Raw genomic sequence first — 23,638 nt, forward strand, 5'->3', positions numbered from 1 at the left:
ACAGCGTGCGGTAGAGTACGCCATTTTGGACGGGGCAGAGCATCGCAAAAGCGGCAACGCCCCCAATTTCGGCACCAAGGTGGATTCTCTGGCCGATCGCCGAACGAGGTTTCGGTGTCGGAGACCAGAGAATCCCACCTCCTGTTTCGCTCTTCACAGATGCAGCCAGACCTGCTGGGTTTTCCTCGAATTTTCTGTTTTCATTACAAACACAAACATGTTTGACCATGCTATCACGTAGATGGCACAGGATATTGACAAACTTGTTTGGACATAATAATAATCTTTATTATTGTAACAAGTAGGCTTACATTCACACTGCAATGAAATTACTGTGAAAATCCCCTAGTCGCCACATTCTGGCGCCTGTTCGGGTACACAGAGGGAGAATTCAGAATGTCCAATCCACCTAACAGCACGTCTTTCGGGACTTATGGGAGGAAACCGGAGCACCCGGAGGAAACCCACACAGACATGTTAATTTACAGTTAATTGAGTAATTTTGAAGTTTAATCATTGTTATAATTTCGGAAACGTAATCATGGCTGAACAAAACTTCATTGATTTTGAACTTTGTGCCTCTATTCGTAAAACCAAGAATGCATGCTTTCTTTATCCAATTTTCACAGCTTTTCCTGTCACCTGGGTATTGCTGTTGCTTTGCCGCATCAACAGAATTTAGCCGAGGTGACCTTGATAAATATGTATTGTAGGTCTCTGATGAGTCCACACCTTGGAGTACCACAATCAACTTTGGGTCACTGAACTGCTGGACGCAGTTCGGGATAAGGCCTTGTCCCAATAAAGCTGGTGACAGGCCAATAGCAGGCCTTTCCCAGGGATCAAGAACCCCAGGGAGTGCAGGTCCTCCAGCCAATCAGAGGCTGTCAATTCTTTTGAATGGCAGAACAGGGGAGTCACTGACTGCTGCTGGTATCCACCCAAGGTCTAGAATCGTTGTTGGCCCCTCGGCCAGAGGTGAGTAAAGGCAGAAGGATGGAGCTCCACCACTAAATGAGGTTCTTAAGTGGAGCATTAATTGTCCACTTAAGAGCCTCAAATCGTGGCAGGGCACCTCCCTCTTGACTGATACCAGCCATCAAAACTTGGGGAGTTGGGGTGAACACAAGATTCTACCCGTTACTTTATTTGTGAGAACATTGGAACAACCCAAAATGCTTTACAGCCAATTGATTATTTTTGCGATACAAGTCACCATTTTAATGTAAGAAATGCATCGAGTGTTGGTATATTTACACTGGGTATTTTGTTGAACAATCATGTGTTTTGCCCACAGTGGAATGAAGACTTCGCAGACACACTAAATGTAAACTGGTCATCCCCAAAGGAGAAGAACTCCCGCAAACAAATCAATCAGGTAAACTGTCAGCGCAGTGCACAGTACCTTGTGTCAGTACCCAGCAAGGATCTGCTGGGTACAGAATCAAAACTGAGCAGTCAGTACCAACCAGGTTTCACTGAAAGGCAAAATGACAAAAAGTGATTTTTCCAGCCAATGTTTACAGAAAATGAGAGATATGAAGGAAAATGTAATTTGTAGTAACTTTGCACTATGAACTTGTAAACAAATTATTTTTGTCAATATTGCCCTCAAGGAGGGCAGCACGGTAGCACAAGTGGATAGCACTGTGGCTTCACAGCGCCAGGGTCCCAGGTTCGATTCCCGCCTGGGTCACTGTCTGTGAGGAGTCTGCACATTCTCCCCGTGTCTGCGTGGGTTTCTTCCGGGTGCTCCGGTTTCCTCCCCAGTCCAAAGACGTGCAGGTTAGGTGGATTGGCCATGCTAAATTGCCCTTAGTGACCAAAAAAAGGTTGGGAGGGGTTATTGGGTGACGGGGATAGGGTGGAAGTGAGGGCTTAAGTGGGTCGGTGCAGACTCGATGGACCGAATGGCCTCCTTCTGCACTGTATGTTCCATGTTCCCACGAAATATAAAAACAATATATTATCCTCAAGGTGCCTTCCAGCTCGATCAAAACTGAGGCGTAAGAATGCATTGCCAAGCCTAAGACTGGGTTTGAAAAGAAATGGGGCGGCTTAAATATCAGTTGGTAAGAATTGGAGAATCTTAAATGTGCAGTTCAAATTGGAGTACACAGTGTGGCTGTTCTGATGGTTCAGTGGACAAGTGTACAACATGGGCTGGTGCTGAACCCTGTAGACTAAGAGGGTCCAACATTTAGTCCCGAATTCTGTGCTGAATGAACTGATCTCAGCTGTGGCAGGGATAAGAGAGCTACAAGCTGTCTCTGTGCTGGGAAAATAGTGAGAGGTTAATAACCGAGACTTCCCATTCTGACTGGTTATCTGGTGATCTCTGCTGTAAAGTGTACGGCATGAAGACAGGACCAGGTTGTAAAGACACACATAGAAAATTGCTCGTGGGCGTGTATTGCCTCGGTTTGTGTTGTAGAATGGCCACTTAACCAATTAACCCACCCATGGATCCGTATCTCAGCAATGAGTCACTACGTTCAAGAGAAAAAGAAGGGAAATAAACAGATGCTCATAACCGTCTCTCTGTTCACACCACAGAAAAGTATTCAAGCACTTTTAAGAACAGCTAACCAGCATAATAACATCAGGTATGCTTGGAACTCAGTATGATGCCAAGCAGCCATGGAATTTAATTTCATCTATACCAGACATCAGTAACTTGAGCTGGGTTGCCCCATTTGTGAATAGTGTTGAGAGACAAGAGAAGGGAAAAAAAATGTTTTGAATTCTTTTGCTAACCGCACGGATACAGCACATGCTTCCTAATCAGATTGCAATGAAGCAGATTTCCAGGAATGTCGACATTGGGAACCCAAGTAAAGAAACTAAGATTGGGGCTAGCACCAGAAGAAAGCATGCATTCCTTCAGTGTTGGCATAGAAATAGCTGTGGCACCCTGAAATCTTTGGGGGGGGGGGGGGGGGGGGGGAAGACTGCAGAGCAGCTTTTTGTTAATCAATTGATCCATCTTGTCGGGGAACTTCACACAGTTGGGTTTTACAGGATCCCAGTTCAGAATCAAAAGTCACCATGACCTCTGCAGCTCCAGATGCAGCATAACCTGGAATAGGAATGCACACAGTCTCAGATTTAATCCCTAGTATGTGTGGAATAAGCAGATGTGAATCAAGGGAGCACTACATCTGGCCTCCCTACTAGGGATGAGAAATATCAGGCCAGATTTCAGAACGTACTCGAGGATTCTTCGCATTCCCATGCAATTGTATGATGGTGTATTCCATTTCGTACAATGTGCCACAGTTTTTAATTTTCTGTATGTTTTTGTCTTTTGAGCTCCAGCTGAAATATTAAAATATTGTTCTGGGCTCTGAATGTCGGTGCAGATTCTGTCTACTTTCCTCTGGTAATATGAAGAATGTTTTAAAGAAGTTGGCCTACTCCAGTTTGCCCTGTCGCTTCACTCTTTCAGGAGCCACACTCCTCAGCTGCATTGCTCTCTGCTGGGATAGAAAATGTCTTGTGGTAACAAAGTGGGGTATAAATACTTTAGAATTCATAGTCACTTGAGTATCAGATAATATTCCCATCCTTATGAAAGGAAATTTTTGAGAATGTGAGAAGCAGGGTGGATAAAAAGGAACCAGTAGCTGGAGCGTATTTGGATTTCCAAAAGGCATTCGTTAAGAGCCCACATAAAAGATTACTACACAAGAGCTCTTGGTGTTGGAGGTGATTTTTCAGCATTTATAGATGATTGGCAAAATAATAGTTTCGAAGAATGAGTGGTGATCATATTGAAGCATAGATGATTCTGAGGGGGCTTGTCAGAGTGAATGCTGAGAGGGGATTGACCCTTAAGATGGAATCTAGCACGAGGAGGCACAGTATAAACATAAGGGGCTGGATTCTCCGCACCGAAATCGCTTCTGCTTGGGGGCGGCGAATGACCATTTACCCAGAAATTGGGACCGGCGCCGCTAAACTGGCAAATCAGTCGGGAGTCGCTCGCGCACGATCTACGTGACGCGGGTAGGGGGGTCATTGACAGAGGCGCCCCCCCCCCCTCCCCCCTGCGATTCTGCGTGCAGAACTGGCTGAATTCCCAACGGCGTGGTTCTAACCATGTGTCGGTCATCGGAAACCTCAGGTGGCGGCTGTGGATTCAGTCCGCGGCCGCCCTGGAGGGGGGCAGGGATATCGATAACCGGGGGAGGGGGGCCTCATGGACGGCCAGGGGAGCGATTGGGCGTCAAGGGCGCACGATCTCGGGGCTGGGGTCTACATTTTTGATGATGGTCCGTGGTGCGAGTCCGCCATTTCGGCCGCCGCAGGCCGCTGCCGTGCGCACGCGCGGACTCCCGACCGGACGTACGGGGCCCCGTATCCGCAGCCAGAGCTGTGAGAAGCACTCCGGGACCCTACCAGCCCCCTGCAGGTTGGAGAATCGCTCAGGAACTTTTAAAAGGATTTTACACTGGCGTGGGGACATTTTTGGAGAATCCAGTCCAAGAGGTTTCCCAAATGAGATGGAGATGAAGAGGAATTTCTTATCTCGCAGGGTCATTAATCTTTGGAATTCTCCTTTCCAGAGACCACTGGACTTTGGTCATTAAATACATTCAAGGCTGAATTAGACAAATAGCTGATCTACAAGTAATTCAAGGGGCTATGGGGAGGGAGTGGCAGCAGTAAAGTGGACTGTAGGCCACAATCAGATCAGCCATGATCTTCCTGAATGATGAAGCAGCTCGAGGGGCCAAATGGCCTACTCCTGCTCTTATTTCTTATGATCAATGTTGAACAAGAGAAAACCAAACTATAACTATCTCCCACTGACCTTGGATATGACCCCCCATTGTCGTATCCTTTAGCTAAGAGCATCATGCAGATTTTTTAAAAATAAATATTTTATTCAAGGCATTTTTATATAAACAAACAAATGCAGAAAAAAAAATCATACAACATTATAAATAACCAACACCGACTCTCCCCGCAACGCCCCCCCCCCCCCCCCCCCCCCCCCCCCCCCGCTCCTCCTCCCACTTATGCTTTACACCCCCACCAGGGCTCCCGCCCAATCCATCAACTCCTTGATGGCACCTTCCCCTCCCGTATCTTCTCCTTCGACAATACCTTATCCTGCAACCCAGGGGCGGTAGCTCTCTCCTCACAAAATCCAGGACCTGCAGGTACCTGTAACCGTTCCCCCTAGGCAACTCATATTCTTCCTCCAGATCCTCCAACTTCGTGAATCTGCCCCTATAAACAGATCACTGAATCGCTCAATCTCTGCCTGCCGCCACCCCGAAAAACCCGCATCCAGCGCCACTGGCACAAACCTACATGGTTTGTCACAAATCAGTGCCCTGACCGAGGCAAGCTCCAATCCCAAATGCTGCCTCCACTGCCCCCACACCTTTAAGGCTGACACCACCACTGAGCTCACAGAGTGTCTGTCTGGTGAGAACGGCAGAGGCACTGTTAACAACGCCCTTAAGCTCATTCCCCTACAAGAAGCCATCTTCATCCGACCCCATGCCGTTCCCCCCTTCCCACTTCCTGAACATGGCAATATTCGTCGCCCAGTAATTGCTCATTATGTTTGGCAATGCCAGATGTCCCTCGTCCCCCCTCCATCCTCCTCCCCCCCCCCCCCCCCCCCCAAGATAGCTCTCCTGACCCGCGGGGTCTTCCCTGCCTACTCAAACCCAGAGATCAGCGCATTGACCTTTTTAAAGAACCCTTTGGGATGACGAAAGGGAGGTTTTGAAACATGAACAGAAACCTTGGCAGCACCGTCATTTTATCCTGTGGATATTGTTGACCAGAAACTTAAGTTAACCTGCCATTATTAGTATCATGGCTACAAGCACAAGGCAGAGTCACTTGTCACTTTGCAATTCAAATCTTCTCTGCAATTTGCAAAACTCAAATCTGACCAGCCACCTGGATGGGTGCAGCAGCAATAATGCTCAAAATGCAACAACAACATCGTTGAGAGAGAAGTTCCATGCTTGCCAACTCTTCCACACTGGCTGCAGCATAGCTCATCGGAAGAAACTTCCTTCCCTCTGAATTCAACCACCAAGAAAGGACAAGTGAAAAGTCATGTCCTAAGGATGCCACTATCTCCACATTCTGTTCCCTTCCAGCTGTCCTGGTGAATATATATTGTTAGTCACTCAGTTTCGCTAGGTCAAAATCCTGAATTTCCCTCCCTAATATTGTGGGAGCACCATCAGCAAAGGGCTGCTGAAGTTAAAGGATAAACCCACCAGTATCCTCTTGGCAATGTCAGATTGACTAGAAAACCCACATCTGTAGCTCTGAAAAGAGGAGTATTTCTTTAAGTTTCCATAAATTATGAATGAAACACAGGAATGTTTGCCCTTTTTAAGTGACTTTTATACATCATTATACATCATTTTATTTCAAAACAAATCTACAGGTTACAGTGGTTGTAATGAAAATGTATGCTGGAATGGCCATTTACTTAGCCTCAATTTTAAAATTGCGTGTTAGTAGGGACTCTTTTATAAGAAATACTTGCAGATTGCTAATGCTGGTTGTCAACATTCCGAAACATGCAGTTGCTGGAACCAATGTCACAACAGGCCCAGCAATGTCAATGTGTGAATGAGCTGCATGCAGCTCTCAGCATTGTCCTGAAAATGCACAAATGAAGAAACAAAAATAAAAACACTTTTTTGATTTTGGCCCCTGTTCAAATCAAAGCTGTTGCTGAGGTGATGGCCTCTTCATCATGCCCCAATAATTCTGAAAAACTGGAAAGAACAGAGTGTTATGGGCCAGGGTTTAGAGAACCCCAGAGTGCATCATGGAGTTCACCTGACCCACAACTTTTAATAGATTGTGGTATGGGGAGCACACGGCCCATTCTACAGGTGTGGTACAGCAGAAATGGAAAAGTATTTTTTAAAGCAAAGCAATGTTTATTCTATGAACTCAAGTTAACCTTTTTAAAACACAGTGAACATCTTAGCAACCATTAATTCAAATACAACCCCCAAAGAATCCAACACTAAGTAATCCTTAATAAATTCCCAAACAACATCCAGAAGACAAAAGCAACACCTTTTAACAGAAACACATCAGGTTTAAATTCACTACTGAAAACAGTTATAATTCTGAATTCACCAACTGATCAAGAGATAGTCTTTTCATGGCAGAGAGTCATGGCAGAGAGAATAACAGTACACCTTATTTGTCTGGCTTCAGCTCCAACACTGAAAACGAAACTAAAACACACCCTGCAACAAACAGCCTAAAATGAAAGTAAAAAGCTGACTGACAGCCCAGCTCCACCCACACTCTGACATCACTGATAAACACCCATTTCGTAAAGGTATATTTCTTAAACACCCATTTCTTAAAGGTATATTTCTTAAACAACCATTTCTTAAAGGTACATTCTTAAACACCCATTTCTTAAAGGTACTCAGATGACAACAGAGACTTGTGCCAGTGGGAACTGGCACTGAAAGCACAGTGAACCGTAACATGATGATATTTGTAAATGAATCAGAGAGATTGAAAAGCAATGCTTGAAGAAAAATATAGTTCCAATAGCTGAGAGGTCAAGTACAAGGGACCAGAGATACAAGAATAAATCCTAAAGCACAGATGGTAGGAGAAATCTCTTTACAGAGAGTTGTTTGGAATTCACTTCAAGGTTCAGTGAGCTTTGAGGCAGAAATAATGAGCTAAGCCTTAACTCTGAAAAAAGTGCCAGGTGAGATGTTAAAATTCAAAAAATCTGAAACAGGCCCACTTTTGGTTTTAGCAGAGGCAGGACAAGGGACAATCAATCGGCTTGTGAGATGTGGATTGATCATTTAAATATTATAATAAGACTGCTTCCCTTCTTTCTAAAAGTGGCTCTACCTAGAACATCAGTCTGGTTTACTAGGTTACGGGAAACCCAACAGCCGAAAGAAGGCCAGAAGGGCTGAATCCATGACACAGGAGCATTTCCAACACTGGAATTCTCTCCCTACACCTCTTCACCGCTCTACCTTTCTTTCCTCCTTTAAGAAACTTCTTAAAACTTACCTCTTTGACCAGCCATTTGGTCATCTGCTCCCCTTATGTGGCTCAGTGTCATATTTTGTTTTATAATGCTCTTGTGAAGCGCCTTGAGACTTTTCATTATATTAAAGGTGCTAGATAAATATAGGGGGCTGGATTCTCCACTGTTGGGATTCTCCGTTTCGCCGGCAGCCTGGGGCTACCCACAATGGGAAACGCCATTAGCCGGCTGGCAAGACGGAGAATCCTGGGTGTTATCTTAGACAACTAAGTTGAATACAGAACATAAAGAGGAAAACAGAGTATGTAAATAAAAGAAGCAAAGAGAAAGTAGATTAGGGGGTGACATAAAAGAGAACTCAAATGTCTTATAAACACAAATGGTAAAAAGTGGCCAAAGAAAGAATGGGAGCAAAAAGGAGATCTTTGTTTGGAGGCCACAGACATGGCTGAGATATTAAAATGAGTACTTTTCAGTCAAGGTCACAGAAAGGAGGAGGCAATGGAGAAACGGGATTGGATCAAAATAGATGAAGTGAAATAGTTGAAATGTTGGCAATGCTCAAAAGTAGAAAAGTTACCTAGTCTGGGTGGGATGCATCCGAGGTTACTGAAGGAACTAAGGATGTAAATTGAAGAAGTTCTGGCCACAGTCTGATGGGGTGAGGGATCAACCTGTCAACCAACATCATGTTGATGGTGGGGAAACCTTTAGAGGCAATAATCCCAGACAAAATCATTTGGTGTTTGGAAAAATGTCTGTTAATAAACGACAGGTTAAGATAAATTGTGTTTGACTAACTTGATTGTATTATTTGATGAAGTAACAGAGAGGCTCGAGAAAGGTATTATAATTGATATTTGCATCTGAGCTTTTAAAAGTTGTTGATAAAATGCCACATAATAGGCTTGTTAACAGAACGGAGGTGATTGTATTAAACGGACAGTGGTAGCATAGATGCAAAATTGTTAAAAAGACAGAAAGTAGTGGTGAACAGCTCTTCATCAGACAGGAGGAAAGCCTGCAGTGTTGACCTGAGGGGTCAGTGTTGGGACCACTGCTATTTTTGATTATATATTATTGATATGGGCATAGTTCAAAATATGCAGATTACTTTGAACTTGGAAATATAGTAAACTGGAGGACAGTAACAAATCTCAGGCAGATGTAGGCTGCTGAAATGGGTTGTTGCATGGTTAATGCAACTTCCTGAAGAGAAGTGTGAAGTGATGCATTTTGGTAGGAAGAATGAAGAGCTCAAAAATGGTAAAATGTTTAAGGGGGGGGGGATAATCAGATAGTGCACATTGTAAAAGTGGCAGGATAGGTTGAAAAGTCTTTTTCAAAAGAAAAAAATATATAGAACCCCTGGGCTTTACAAATAGAGGCATAGAGAACAGAAGCAAAGGAGTTATGACGACATTTTGCGAATCATTGGTTAGGCTGGAGTATTGTGCCAATTTTAATCATTTCCCTGTAGGAAGGATGACAAGGCCTTGGAGAGGGTGCAGAGGACATTTATTACAATGGTACCCGGGATGAGGGACTCCAGTAAGATGGAAAGGCTCGAGAAGCTGGGGCTGCTCACCTTAAAGCAAATAAAGTAAAGGAGAGTAATAACAGGAGTGTTCAAAATTATGAAATGTTTTGATGGGTATGTAAGGACATCCCGGGGCACCACGGTAGCATGGTGGTTAGCATCAATGCTTCACAGCTCCAGGGTCCCAGGTTCGATTCCCGGCTGGGTCACTGTCTGTGTGGAGTCTGCACGTCCTCCCCGTGTGTGCGTGGGTTTCCTCCGGGTGCTCCGGTTTCCTCCCACAGTCCAAAGATGTGCGGGTTAGGTGGATTGGCCATGCTAAATTGCCCGTAGTGTAAGGTTAATGGGGGGATTGTTAGGTTAGGGGTATACGGGTTACGTGGGTTTAAGTAGGGTGATCATTGTTCAGCACAACATCGAGGGCCGAAGGGCCTGTTCTGTGCTGTCCTGTTCTATCTATCTTACTGCAGAAGGCTCAGTAACGAGGGGGCACAGATTTAACATAACTGGCAAAAGAACCCAGAGTCAAGGATGATTTTCTTTTTCCCAGATCGACCTGGAAAGCACTGCCTGACGAATGGTGGAAGCAGATTCAATCGTAAATTTCAAAAGCTAATTTAATAAGTGTCTGAAGGGTAAAAGTTGCAAGAGTATGGAAAAAGTTAGCAAAGAAATAGCACAGGTGCGATGGGTGAATGACCACGTGCTGTGTTGTACCATTCCCTGATTCTATGATTTTTGCTATGTAAATTTTGAAGAACTAAACTGGTCACTACCAGTTTAATGGCCAAGGTTAGGCCAACAATTTTAGGGAAGAGTTTTCATCCTCTGCAATATGAAACATGAAGATACCATTTGCTTTTCTAAAACCATCGTATTGCTTGACCGGGACATTATTGTGACATTTGCTGTTCGCTTCCCAAAACAGGATAATTTGTCTTATGAAAAAATATACACAGCTGGTTTTTAAAAAATACAAAGGAGTGTTTCTCTCCTCAGCAACCAATAACCAACTGCCTTTTTTGGTAAATCCACAATGCTGTGTAGAACAAGGCTTGAGATCAAGATTTCAACGGTCGATTCCCAGTCTGAGCAATTTGGAGCTGGGCAAGCAGTTTGAACTGTTACAATTGGTCTTGGTTCCCATGAGCTAGAGAGGAAGTACAGTCATGAAGAAACTATGGGCACAATTTACAGGCTGTGTCCTATCAGGACTGTACATAGCCTCCTCCGTGTTTCCCGACAGTTGTTACGCCTCACGACATTTTGAGAGATGTCGCGATCTAGATCTGCCCACAATGGGCGGGACCCAGACTTGTAGAGTTAAATGAGCTTAAAAGCTCACTTAACTCTTCCAATGCCAGATCTAAGCGCCCCCCTGGGATCTACCGACCCCGCCGAGGAGATCCCAGCCTGGCGCGGTTTAGCACTACCCACCCCCCCCAAACAGGGACCAGGCGGAACAGCACTTGGAGTGGGGGAGGGTCTCCCAGGCAATCGGAGGCCCCAGGGTGGCTGGTATCTGGGCAGGATTGCACACTGCACTACTAATGCCACCCAGACATTTGCCACTGCCAGTCTGGCACCCTGGCAGTGCCACCTTGATGCCAGCCTGAAACTGTCAGTGTACCCAGGTGGCATTTTGCCCATGCCAGGGATTGGCCCCAGGGTGTACTGCCCGTGTGAGGTGAGGTGTGGGGGGCTAGAGGACCACCCAACAGGTACATTGGGAGGCCTGGGGGTCACGTTGGGGAGGGGCTCGAGAGATCAGGGTGCTGGCACCCCAATCTCTTCCTGCATTGACAAGGGAACTCCTCAGTGTAAGAAATGCGAGTGAGTGCAGCCTCGACTGAATGATGCTCACTTAACCCTGAAAAAACCCATTAAAGCCATTAAATAGCGGGTTCATTCCTGGTGCTGTAAGCACCGGGAACGACCCCTCTAATCCCACCCAGAATTGACTTTTCCCCCCCCCATTAGATCATGCCCTATGCTCCTGAAACTTTGTTCCTACGGGAAGGTATGTGCTCTTGTAGCTTATTGGTTCTCCGTTTGGTGCTTTCCAGTGCGGAACAATTTGCCAAAATGTCTCTAACTCTGCTTGGAGACTCAACTTGACGAACTGCTGGGTTTGTTGCTCGAATTTATCATGAACTGACATAGCAGATTCAGAAAAGGAGTAAACATTTTTTAAAAATCTTAATGTTTGCTTTCTTTTCCTGTTCACCACACACAGCGAGCTGAAGTGATGCTATTCTTGGTTTGCTCGGCTTTTCAGGCTTGACTGTGTTACGTGTCACCCAGCTGAACTTGGGGCAAACTAGTTTATTAAAATTCTTGAAATACTTGACCAGTATCTTAATAATAATAATCTTTATTGTCATAAGTAGGCTTACATGAACACTGCAATGAAGTTACTGTGAAAATCCCCTAGTCGCCACATTCCAGCGCCTGTTCGGGTACACAGAGGGAGAATTCAGAATGTCCAATTCACCTAACAGCACATCTTTCGGGACTTGTGGGAGGAAACCGGAGCACCCGGAGTAAACCCACGCAGACACAGGGAGGACGTGCAGACAGTGACCCAGGCTGGGAATCGAACCTGGGACTCTGGCACTGTTACCCACTGTGCTACCATCTTAAGCCATAATTATGCAAAGCTATAGACCTCCAAGGCACAAAAAGCTTTGGGGCTAGATTTCAGGCATGTGAACAACAATTTGTATGGGTTTCCAAGAAGAGGTAAACCAAGAGCAATTCCTTCACACTGTTTGAAAACAAAAACTGAACATTGAACCTTGCAGTGAGAACTAATATTGGAAATGTAAAAGAGGACAGACAGTTTTAATGAAAGGTCCATCTTGAATGCTGTCTGACAGGAATATAATCTGAAATTCATACCGTATGTAAACCAATGTATGTTTACTCTTGGATAGCTTTGATGAGCTTCATAATGCAACAGAGAATTTGTTACCTCAGGGGAAATTCCTGTCACTTCGTTCCTTAATGATCTTTTCACTTCTGGTCCCACTGCAACGCCTCTTGTACTCTGCCGCGTTGCTATGAGACGTATGTGCATACTCTTTGCCCAAGAAAAGGAATTCCCATCTGACTGTGAGTTCCCTCTGGAGATGGGAACGGAAGTTGGCGGGTGCTAAAAATATTAGCATCAGCTAGTGTGCTGATTCCCAAGCTCCATGTCATCCCTGAGTCATTTTCATGGAGGTGGGGTGGGGAGACCGCAGGGTCGATCTGGCTTGTTAAGGGCCACTTGAGGTCAATTAAAGGAGGTCAGCTGAGATCTTCCTATTGGCCTGCAGTTTCCCAGGGGCAAATTAAGTTGCCTGGAGGTGGCCTCCTAATGACAGACTGCTTGGGCCAATTGTCCAGATTGAGTACCTGCCTGGGTGCAGCAACAACCACAGGCCATCCTGTACAGGAATTATTTTGTAAAGGGCACGAACAGTCCACACCGAATTGGTCGAAAACAAAAACTTAGGGTGCAATTTAACTAAATTAAAAAGCCACTTTGCGCCTCGGCGCGCTGCTTGTCGGGCGCAATTGAGTCCTTACTTTATTTTACAATTACTGTTATATACAGCTCCAATAGTTCCCTACTGAGTCTTCTCCAGTTGGTGCTTTACTGGCCGACTCAATTAATACAAAGCGAACATTGTTAAAGGTCCCCTACCCCCATATCGGGGTAGCTCATATTCTGCATGATCCATGGGGTAGTTAATCATCCCTACCCCATAAGACCCATGCAGGTTATAACAGATTCTCTACCATTCACCATACCCCCATACCATTCTCCTCACAATAGTGACCGAGCTGCAAATGGCATTTTAATATAAACTTTGGAAAAGAATAAGAGGAAACCGCCTCCATTTTGAAGTGTCCTCTGTCTCACTTATCTGCTGTTACAAACTGCTGCTCCTTTCAAGCGAGAAGACCTCTGATTGACTCTCCAGCTTTGGGAGCCCTCCCCTCTGGCCATTAATTGGCCTATCCGGGGGGGAGATCACAATGCCTGACTGGTCCCCACACAGTGCAGCTTTCTGACCCCCATTTGAGCCTAATGATGGGGTTTGGAAGCTTGCAGGAAAAATCCGGCCCATGGTGTCTGGTCTGAGCAGCCTCTAACTGTACATGTGAGGAGCTCATTAACTTCTTGGTTACTAAGACGATCAACATCCAATCAGCTGCCTCTGGCCACATCCTTCCTTTTCTCTAGCCCACCAGGCCAAACATCCTCTATGGCTTCCCATTGCCCTATCCCTGAGCTCACATTTTTTGCAATTTTCTCTCTATCCCTTCTCATGCATTCTCTGAGCTCATCTTGTTAATGCGATCTGTAATATAATAGGTTAATATAATAGTTATGGCACTGAGGGAGGTAACAATGACACCAGCAGTCATGTCTGCGAGATTATGTACAGCAGACAGAATAGGCAGAATTCAGGAGAGATGTGTCTACTCTGTCATCGACCTTGCATATTGTGTACATGGTGTACATAAACAAGTTTGAAGCAACTACCTAAGTCATGCTACAGTCTCGCTAGATGAGATAAACCACAAAATCCATATATGAAATAGTGCTGGTGACACCAATCTAATCAAGAGTTTGTGCCATTGACGGAAGACCCACAGGCCACAACTGCAGCAAACCTTCATCGGAACAACAAGTGTAGCTAACCAGTAGGCTACCAGAAAATGGTAGCGATGACGGCACACGACGAATGATCACTGCCTCTACCCCGCCCATTCAGAAGTCTCGAGGGCCCACGCACAGGGCGACATTGGAAGATGTGTTGAGATAACTTATTGAGGTACCGTGCTGCTTCTGGTCTCCTTACCAAAGAGCAGAACTCCAGGTCAGTTTATTCCTTCATCGGGCTTATCAACAATGAGATGTTTCAAAGATAGGGGGCGGGATTCTGTGATCCTGAGGCTAAGTGTTGACGCCGTCGGAAACGCCGACGCGTTTCTAGACGGCGTCAACATGGCCTCAGGATCAGCAATTCTGGCACAGCACTGGAGTGGACCACGCTGCTCCAGCTGGTGATCCTGACTTCCGTGAACTGGGCGCCGCGGGGTCTGCGTATGCGCAGTGGCACCAGCGCCATGGCGGCATGCGCAGTGGCTCCCTTCTCCGCGCCGGCACCAACGCAACATGGCGCAGGGCTACAGGGGCCGGCACGGGGGAAAGGAGGCCCCCAGCCAGAGAGGCCGGCCCACCGCTCGGTGGGCCCCGATCGCGGGCCAGGCCATAGCGGAGACCCCCCTGGGGTCAAACCCCACTCCCCATCCACAGGCCGCCCCTGGACCCTTCCACACCGAGGACCCGCCGTCTGAGTGCAGGTGTGAACGGCGCCGGCGGGACTCAGGTTTTTTACGACGTACGCTCGGCCCATCCCGGGTTGAGAATCGGAGGGGGGGGCCGCGTAGAGAGGACCCCGACCGGCACGGCGTCAACCACGCCGGTGCAATGGTGCTGATTCTCCACTCTGCTGAAAATCGCGTCGGGGCGGCATTGTGCGATTCATGCCGGTCGCGGAGATTCTCCGGCCCGACCCCGGGCTGAAAGAATCCCGCCCAGGGGGTGAAAGATTTCCATGGACTTCAAACCTATTTAAAAAGCCTTTGATGTGTTTTTTACTCCAAAATGGAACATCTGTGCTGGGCAAGTGTGTTTTAACCATATATCCCATAAACAGGGGAATCCATTGAATTGCTCCTTAGCAACCGAGGCTGCACATAGCCCCCGTTTTGTACAGTGGGGAGTTCTCCAGTGTAGCGAGAGATCAGAATGCCATTTGTAAATGATGTTCCGACCTCCGAGGCCCCCGAAACATTCCCCGAGCAATTCCCCTCCTAACACCCACGGTCTGATTACCACCTACAAAGCACAAGTTAAGAGTGGGATGGAAAATCTCCACTAGCCTGGATGAGAGCAGCTCCAACAAAACTCAAGTCTCATGCCATCCAGGACAAACAGCCTGCTTAATTGGCGCCCCATCCACTGCCTTCAACGTTTAATCCCTCCAAGCGCACAGTGGCAACGGTGTGTATCATCAACAAGATGCATTGCAGCAAGTCACCAAGACTCTTTCGGTAGCACCTTCCAAACCCACATTCTCTGTCACCTTGAAAGAACAAGGAGAGCAGATACCTGGGAACACCACCGCTGGCAAATCCCCCTCCAAGCCACTCACCATGCTGTTTTGGTTATGAAGGCTAATGGTACACTTGCTTTTATTAGCTGAGGTATAAAATTAATAATAATCTTTATTATTGTCACAAGTAGGCTTACATTAACACTGCAATGAAATTACTGAGAAAAGCCCCTAGTCGCCACATTCCGGCATCTGCTCGGGTACACTGAACCTGGGACCCTGGCACTGTGAAGCAACAGCGTTAACCATGGCTACCATGCTGCACATTTAAGAGCAGGAAGGTTATGCTGGAACTGTATAAAACGTTGGTTAGGCCATAGCTAGAGTATTGTGTGCAGTTTTGGAATCCACATTATAGGAGGGATGAGATAGCACTAGAAAGGGTGCAGAGGATGTTTACCAGGATGTTGTATGGGTTGGGGATTTTCATTATGAAGGGAGATTGGTTAGACTGGGGCTTTTTTCCTTGAAGCAGAGGAGACTGAGGGGAGACATTATTGAGATGCATTAAATTATGAAATATAGATAGAATAGACAGGAAGAAACATTTGCCCTTGGTGGAGGGATCAATGGCCAAGGGGCATTGATTTAAGGTAAGGAGCAGGAGGTTTAGAGGGAACGTGAGGAAAAACCTTTTTACTCAGAGGGTGGTGGGAGCCTGGCATTCGCTGCCTGAAAGGGTGGTGGAGGCACAGACCCTCATAACATTTAGGAAGTATTTAGATGTGCACTTGAAATGCCAAGTCTATGGGCCCAGTGCTGGAAAATGGGATTAGAATAGTTAGGTGGTTGCTTTTGACTGACATAGATGCGATGGGCTTTCGACCTCTATGACTCCTATGATTAGTTGTAATTCAGCATGTAATGATGAGCCCAAAAGGTGTGTCTCAACTGGCAGTTCTACTTTCGGAGCCTCCAAACAGTGATCGTGCTCTCGTCTGATGTGCACACAGAAAAGCACGATAGCTAATTTTAATTTACCTTTATATTCAGGGTTACTGGAGCACAATTTGAGAGCTATGGCTGATAAATTACCTTAATATTTACCTACTTCTTAATGGTTGTTAAAAGATTGAGTACGCTGGCCAGAGTGCACATCCCCAAAATTTTGCTCGTTGTCAGTAAACAAGCAGGTACCACTAATATTCCCATCCTAAATGATGAAGGAGCCCATCACATCAATACAAATGCTTTGTCAGGGGGTATTGTGTCTCATAAATTTAATTGAATTTTTCAAGGAAGTGACTGGGTGTGTAGATGAGGGCAGTACAGTTGGTGTAGTCAACATGGGCTTCAGTAAGGCTTTTGACGAGGTTCCGCATGGGAAACAGGACAAGAAGGTAAATGCCCATGGGATCCAGGGTAATTTGGACCGAAATTGGCTTTGTGGCAGGAGGCAGAGGGTGATGGTCGAAGGTTGTTTTTGGGACTGAAGGTCAGTGTCCAGTGGTGTATCGCAGGGATTGGTGCAGGTACCAATGTAATGTAGTGTACATTAATGATCTGAATGTGAAAGTAGGAGGTATGATCAGTAAGTTCTCAGTTGACAGGAAAATTGATGATGTGTTAAATAGCGAGGAGGAAGAGCCTTAGATTACAGGATGACATAGTCGGGCTGGTCAGATGTGCAGAACAATGGCAAATGGAATTTAACCCTGAAAAGTGTGAGGTGATGCATTTTGGGAGGAATAACAATGCAAGGGAATACTAATAAATTCCATGAAATTCTTTGAATACACCATGAACGGTAGGACGCTGGGAAGGACAGAGACTCAGGTGCACCTTGGGGTGCATATCCATAGATCATAGAATCATAGAACAGAATCATAGAATCATATAATTTACAGTGCATAAGGAGGCCATTCGGCCCATCGAGTCTGCACCAGCCTTGGAAAGAGCACCCTTCTTGAGCCCACGCCTCCACCCTAACCCCGTAATCCAACCTAACCTTTTGGACACTAAGGGGCAATTTAGCATGGCCAATCCACCTAATGCACATCTTTGGACTATGAGAGGAAACCGGAGGAAGCCCACAGAGACACGGAGAGAAAGTGCAAACACTTCACTGACAGTCATCCAAGGCCGGAATTGAACCCAGGTCCCTGGAGCTTTGAGGCAGCAGTGCTAACCTCTGTGCCACCGTGCTACCCATGAAGATCGCTGAAGTCAGCAGGACAGGAGATAAGGTGGTTCAAAAGGAATGTGGGATACTTGCCTTTATTGATTTACTGGGTTGCTAGTCCAGTGTCAATACTCGTACGCCACTGCCTCTCCGATGCTGGAGTCAATAATCAAAGAGGAAAAACGAATCATTTAGAAAACTGAATATAATCAAACCTAGTCAACATGGTTTTACGAAAGATAAATCATGTTTGACAAATCTGCTCGAATTCTTTGAGGATGTAACACGGAGAGTAGATAGAGGGGAACCTGTAGATGTAGGTTCCCGTACAAGGTGCTGCTTAAGAGGCTGGTGCATAAGGTATAAGCCCATGGAATTGATGGAAGTGTGTTGGCATGGATTGAAAACTGGCTGTCACATAGAAAACAGAGAGTTGGAATAAATGGGTCCATTTCAGAGTGGAATGATGTAACCAGTGGAGTACTGCAGAGATCAGCTCTTGGCCCACATTGTTCACTATTTACATTTATGACTTGGAGGAAGGAATGGAATGTAAAGTTTCCAAATTTTCCGATGATACAAAAGTAGGTGCAAGGGCATGTTGTGATGAGAATATTGTGATTTTGCAAAGAGATATAGATAGATTGGGTGACTGGGTGAAAACCTGGCAAATGGAGTTTAATATGGGGAATTGTGAGGCCATGCACTTCGGAAGGAGGAATCAAAAGGCAGATTATTATCTAAATGGAGAGAGACTGCAGGTGAGTGAAGTACAGAGGGATCTAGACGTTCTAGTGCATAAATCACAAAAAGCTTAACAGGTAGATCCAACAAGCAGAATGGCATTTTGGTGTTTATTGCAAATGAGTTGGACTTTAAAAATAGAGAGGTTTGAAAAAATGAAATGAAAATCGCTTATTGTCACGAGTAGGCTTCAATGAAATTACTGTGAAAAGCCCCTAGTCGCCACATTCCGGCGCCTGTCCGGGGAGGCTGGTACGGGAATCAAACCGTGCTGCTGGCCTGCTTGGTCTGCTTTAAAAGGCAGCGATTTAGCTCAGTGAGCTAAACCATGTTTTGTTGCAATTGTACAGGAAGTTGGTGAAACCTCACCTCATACTGCATACAGTTTTGGTCCCCTTACCTAAAAAATTATATAGTAACATTGGAGGCAGTCCAAAGAAGATTCACCTGGCTAATTCCTGGGATGAGAGGGCTGTTCTTTCGAGAGAGACTAAATATTCTTGGTCTGTATTCCTTATAATTTAGAAGAGTGAAGGGTGACCTTATTCAAACATATAAGATCTTAAGGGGGCATGATGTTGAGATGTTTTCACTAGTGGAGAGTCTCGAACAAGGGGACATAGCCACAAGATAAAAGGCCGGTCATTTAAAACTGAGATGCGTAGATGGTGGAATTCTCTGACCTGGAGGGTGGTGGAGGCTGGATCATTATAAGTAATTAAAGTAGAGGTTGATGAATATTTACTAGATCAAGAAATAGAGGACTATGGGGAAATTGCACAGAAAAGGAGTTGTGGCCGGCACAGTTCAGTAACGATCGTTTTAAATGGTGGGGCAGGCTTGAAGGGCCTACTCCTGCTTCTATTTCTTGTGTTCTTGTGATACTCATCAAACATTCAAAACCTCTGCGGAGGGTAAAATAACTCCCATCTTCTGTTGATTTATATCTTGAAACGTGTCAAAGATTTCGAAGATGCACAGGTCAAAAAATGGGATGACTTGGTCAATAACAAGGAACACAAGAAATGGCAATTGAATTCCCCTCCTGGAATATGCAGAGAGAAGTTTTAAAAATATATTCTGCCAAGCAGAATGAGAAAAAAGAACAAGCAAGAGGAAAAAGAAACATGACAGTCATTTAAAACAGCAGGAAAGATTCTCTTATCTCTCTCTCATTCTCTCTGGAATCTGAAAGAGTTCTGAGGTGGGATTCTCCACCCTGCTGTGCCACATTTCTGCCACAACCCACCGGTGGGATTCTCCATTACGCCGGCCGGTCAATGGGGTTTCCCATTGTGGGGCAGCCCCACGTCGTCGGGAAACCCCCGGGCAGCGGCAAAACGGAGAATCACGCCGGTGGTGAATCCAGCCCCTGATCTGAATTGAGTCAACTCCAGAATTTTACAGGAAATCAACTAACTTCAATTGGCTGCAACGTTCAACAAACTGTGCTTCAAAGACAAGCAGAGGACTTGATCAGATACTATTTTCGACATTTTAGTGGGCTCTAACTTTCTTCTGATATCTGTGTGTGCGTCATTGCATCTTTATTATTTTTTACTCGGGTTTAGTAACTGATAAATGTTTTCTTTGACTCAAAAAAATCTTGTTTAATTGACTCGTTATTAACAAATATATTTTTTGGAAAAGACATTGCGGGTAAAATAAATTTTTAAACCTTTGTTGCGACCAACTGAGGGGGCTGAATATAAGGGGGCCAGCTCATTCCTTCTCACCCAATTGTAATAGCTTGAAGAGGTTGATAAATTTACCAATGACCAACAAGAGAAGTGCAACTGCACTGAAACAACATATTAATAACAATAATAACCTTTTATTATCACAACTCTGAAATTACTGTGAAAAGCCCCTCGTCGTCACATTCTGGCGCCTGTTTGGGTAAGCTGGTACGGGAATTGAACCCGCGCTGCTGGCCATGTTCTGCATCACAAATCAGCTGTCTAGCCCACTGAGCTAAACCAGCCCTTGCTAAACCAGCATATTAATTATTAAGCACACGTGGAACTGAGGTCCCAATTCAAGGATAAAGTAGAATTCACATATAACTAGTGACCTTCAGCCCCTCAAGCCTATTTCACCACTCCATTAGACCATGGCTGATCTATACTCTGAATCTCTTTAATATCCATACCTAACAAAATGTATTGATGTCAGTTTTGAGCATTCTGATGAGCCCAGCAATCACTGGCAAGCACTCCCTCAGTACTACACTGAAGTGTCAACCTGGATTATGTCTCCAAATCAATGGAGGGCGACTTGAATCCATGACCTTCTTCTGATTCAAGAAGTGAAATGGTTACTACAGTATGAAGCCTGGGTACATTGAAGTTACATCATTTGTTTTCCATAACCATTCAAAATTAATTGTTGTGTTTATGCTAATGTTGATTCTGTGATGCTTTCCACTCATTTATAGAACTGTAACCAAGAGACATCTTATGATATTCTGGGGACCGATATCTGGGCAGTTAACACCTTTGAGCACGTCAGGTATGTGCTTTTATTTTACATTTTATTTTCAATCCACTTCACCAATTCCCTGCTGCTTTCAATTTTGTTGATGTCCCACCATTTACTTCTGTCCAATTGAAGATGTGCTTCAAGTTACTTAGGAATGCGTAATGCTGTTTAGCGTTTCTTTTGCTTCCATTACTTTCGCTATCTGAGCTTTACGCAGCTGGTTACCAGAGCTGGCGTTAGCACATGATCCTTTTTCTAGTTAGGAGTTGTCTCTTGAACTGATGCATATCCGGTTCAGAGGCTCGGAAGCAGGGGAAAATATTAATATTTTTAATAGTGCCAGGAGCAGGGGAACCTGGTTATACTTCTATCTCACAAAGAGGTAATCTTGATTGTAACATGTGGGAGTTGCTGTATCTTCCTAGTATTCTAATTTAAAGAAATGATTTAACCCTTGCAGTATCAGCATCTCCAGGGAGCTCAGTGCTTTCTAGGTCAATCATTTTTAATAATAACTTAAACTCACAAAAATACTTGCCCTTGATGCTGTAGAAATAATGTGATATGGGAGCTAACTTGAAAGATGTGATATTAAACTCACATAATACAGAAATTTAATAAACTATGTGCTGTGAATCTGTGAAACTGTTTCATTGGTAAAGGGGAGAGAAAAGACGTAGAGCTAACAAATGTCCTTCTGTGCCCAGCGTTTCACAAGTGAGGAAGCACATTGTCACTCCTGCTTATTAAACCTCTCCAGATTCATGTTCTTCCTCCCCCTCACTCACTCTGTCCTCCATTGCCAAAGCATTCTATCCCATCCTGTTTGTGTGCAATTTTTGGTGTTGGAGGGCAACAGTCTCTGTTATTGTGACCGTATCCCTCTTTATACTGAACATCCGCCAGTAAACTGTGGCTTTTACCCATATTTGTTCATAACGTCCACTATCTGGTATTATTTATTATCTGTGTCAAAAATATCAAGATTGCTGGAAAGCTGTGCCAAATAATGGAGAGAAAAAAACAAATGGTAGTTTTAATTTATAAGGCAGGGAGGTGACTGGTGCAGTTCGTTCTCTCCCAGCTATAACTACACTTCACATGTCCGAAGAGCCATAAATGCTTTGTGAAATAGATGGTTGGTTCAAATAGTTTTGAACATTTCAGAAACAATTGCTTTCTTGCACATAGCAGAATGTTCTCAAAGTGGGACTAGGGAGGCCAATTTGAGAGCATATCATCTGTCCTTTCAACTTGGTGTGGAAGACGTGGGGGGAACTGAGTGAAAGAAACAAGAGATAAAATGCCTCAAGAAAGGAGCAGGTTATGAAACAAAAACAGAAGTTTGTGGCAAGGAGGAAGCCTGTCAGGTGCCTCCCAATCCCTCCGGAAAGCAGAATGTATAAGAGAATTTCTTGGGTCTGTTCAACTAAAGAAAGATCTTTGTGGGCCTATTCCTCTGGAAACCAGAGGCTAGTTTAAAGACATCCTGAAGGATGCTTGTTTCCCTTTGAGTTATAACGTCTGCGGGTTTTTTCTTGCAGTGGAGCAACATGGGATCTGCAACCTGAGAAATTAGATTTCACCAACTCGTTTCATCGAAAGCATTTACAAAACGCTTCCAAGTACCTCCCCCACATTGATCGAGAAGGGTAAGTATCGTTTCTCCGAATGCGAAATGGGGATTCTTGACATTTCTTCCAGTTGGAGAATCTTCGTCTTCATAAGTTTCCTCTTAGGTGCCGTCAGAAGGAACACATTGTTCCCCATGACTGCGAGAGAAGGGAACACAGTCTGTGGAGAAGCATTCTCTTTGTTCATCAGAACTCCCCAAGGTCCAGTATAGATAGGAATCTCCATTGCGTGAGAAGTTGCGTCCTACTCTCAAATATTGTATGTACTCAGGATGTGGATGTTACTGGCAAGGTCGACATTTATTGGGCATCCCTGGTTATCCTGTGAAGATGGTGGTAGAGTTTCTCCTTGAACTTCTGATAGTGGTTCAATTTGACTAAGTGTCTTGCGAGGCCACTTCAGAGAGCAGTTAAAAATCAACCACATCTGTTGCCCACAGAAAATTATCTTTATTAAGCTTTGGAGGGGAGTCGGATTCAAATTTAATGTAAACCCAGATTTTCTTTCCTGCATTCAGCAAGTGAATATTTCCTGGCTGGGACACTCAACTTTATTTTTGGCATGATGCTCAATATTCCCTCAGGTGCAACACAGGCCAAATGTGGAATTAAACTTCCTCTACTGTGCCCAGGAAGCAACCATTTCTGTATCAATTATAATTTCCCCCTGCAGCCAATTCTCTGAGTAAGATTAGTGCAACATTATCATGAGCAGTTTTGAGCTAGAGATCCACAGCGTACAATCAGCTGTGATCAAACTATCGAGGAAATGTGGAGTTATATTCTCTGGCTGTGGACAGGATTTTATTCCTTGGTTGAATGGACAGTGATTTAATCTGAATGGTCAGTGATTAATTCACTGCTCCATCCAACCTACTACATTTGAATATATTTTGGCTTCTTAACCTAACA

The 23,638-nt window shown here is 44.8% G+C and overlaps 1 protein-coding gene across 4 annotated transcripts in view; it reads left to right on the top strand.

The window, feature by feature from the left end:
- Positions 1–23,638, top strand: part of ctif (CBP80/20-dependent translation initiation factor) — a 339,899-nt gene that overhangs the window by 113,432 nt on the left and 202,829 nt on the right. For 3 of the 4 annotated variants that reach the window (XM_038790492.1, XM_038790490.1, XM_038790493.1), the window contains 3 exons: positions 1,298–1,378; positions 21,049–21,122; positions 22,637–22,744. In XM_038790492.1, coding sequence (XP_038646420.1) covers positions 1,298–1,378; positions 21,049–21,122; positions 22,637–22,744 — 263 coding nt within the window. The remainder of the gene's footprint in view (positions 1–1,297; positions 1,379–21,048; positions 21,123–22,636; positions 22,745–23,638) is intronic. The other variant, XM_038790494.1, reaches the window with a different exon arrangement.

The sequence above is a fragment of the Scyliorhinus canicula genome, chromosome 3, assembly GCF_902713615.1.
Source record: "Scyliorhinus canicula chromosome 3, sScyCan1.1, whole genome shotgun sequence".
NCBI classification, from domain to species: domain Eukaryota; kingdom Metazoa; phylum Chordata; class Chondrichthyes; order Carcharhiniformes; family Scyliorhinidae; genus Scyliorhinus; species Scyliorhinus canicula.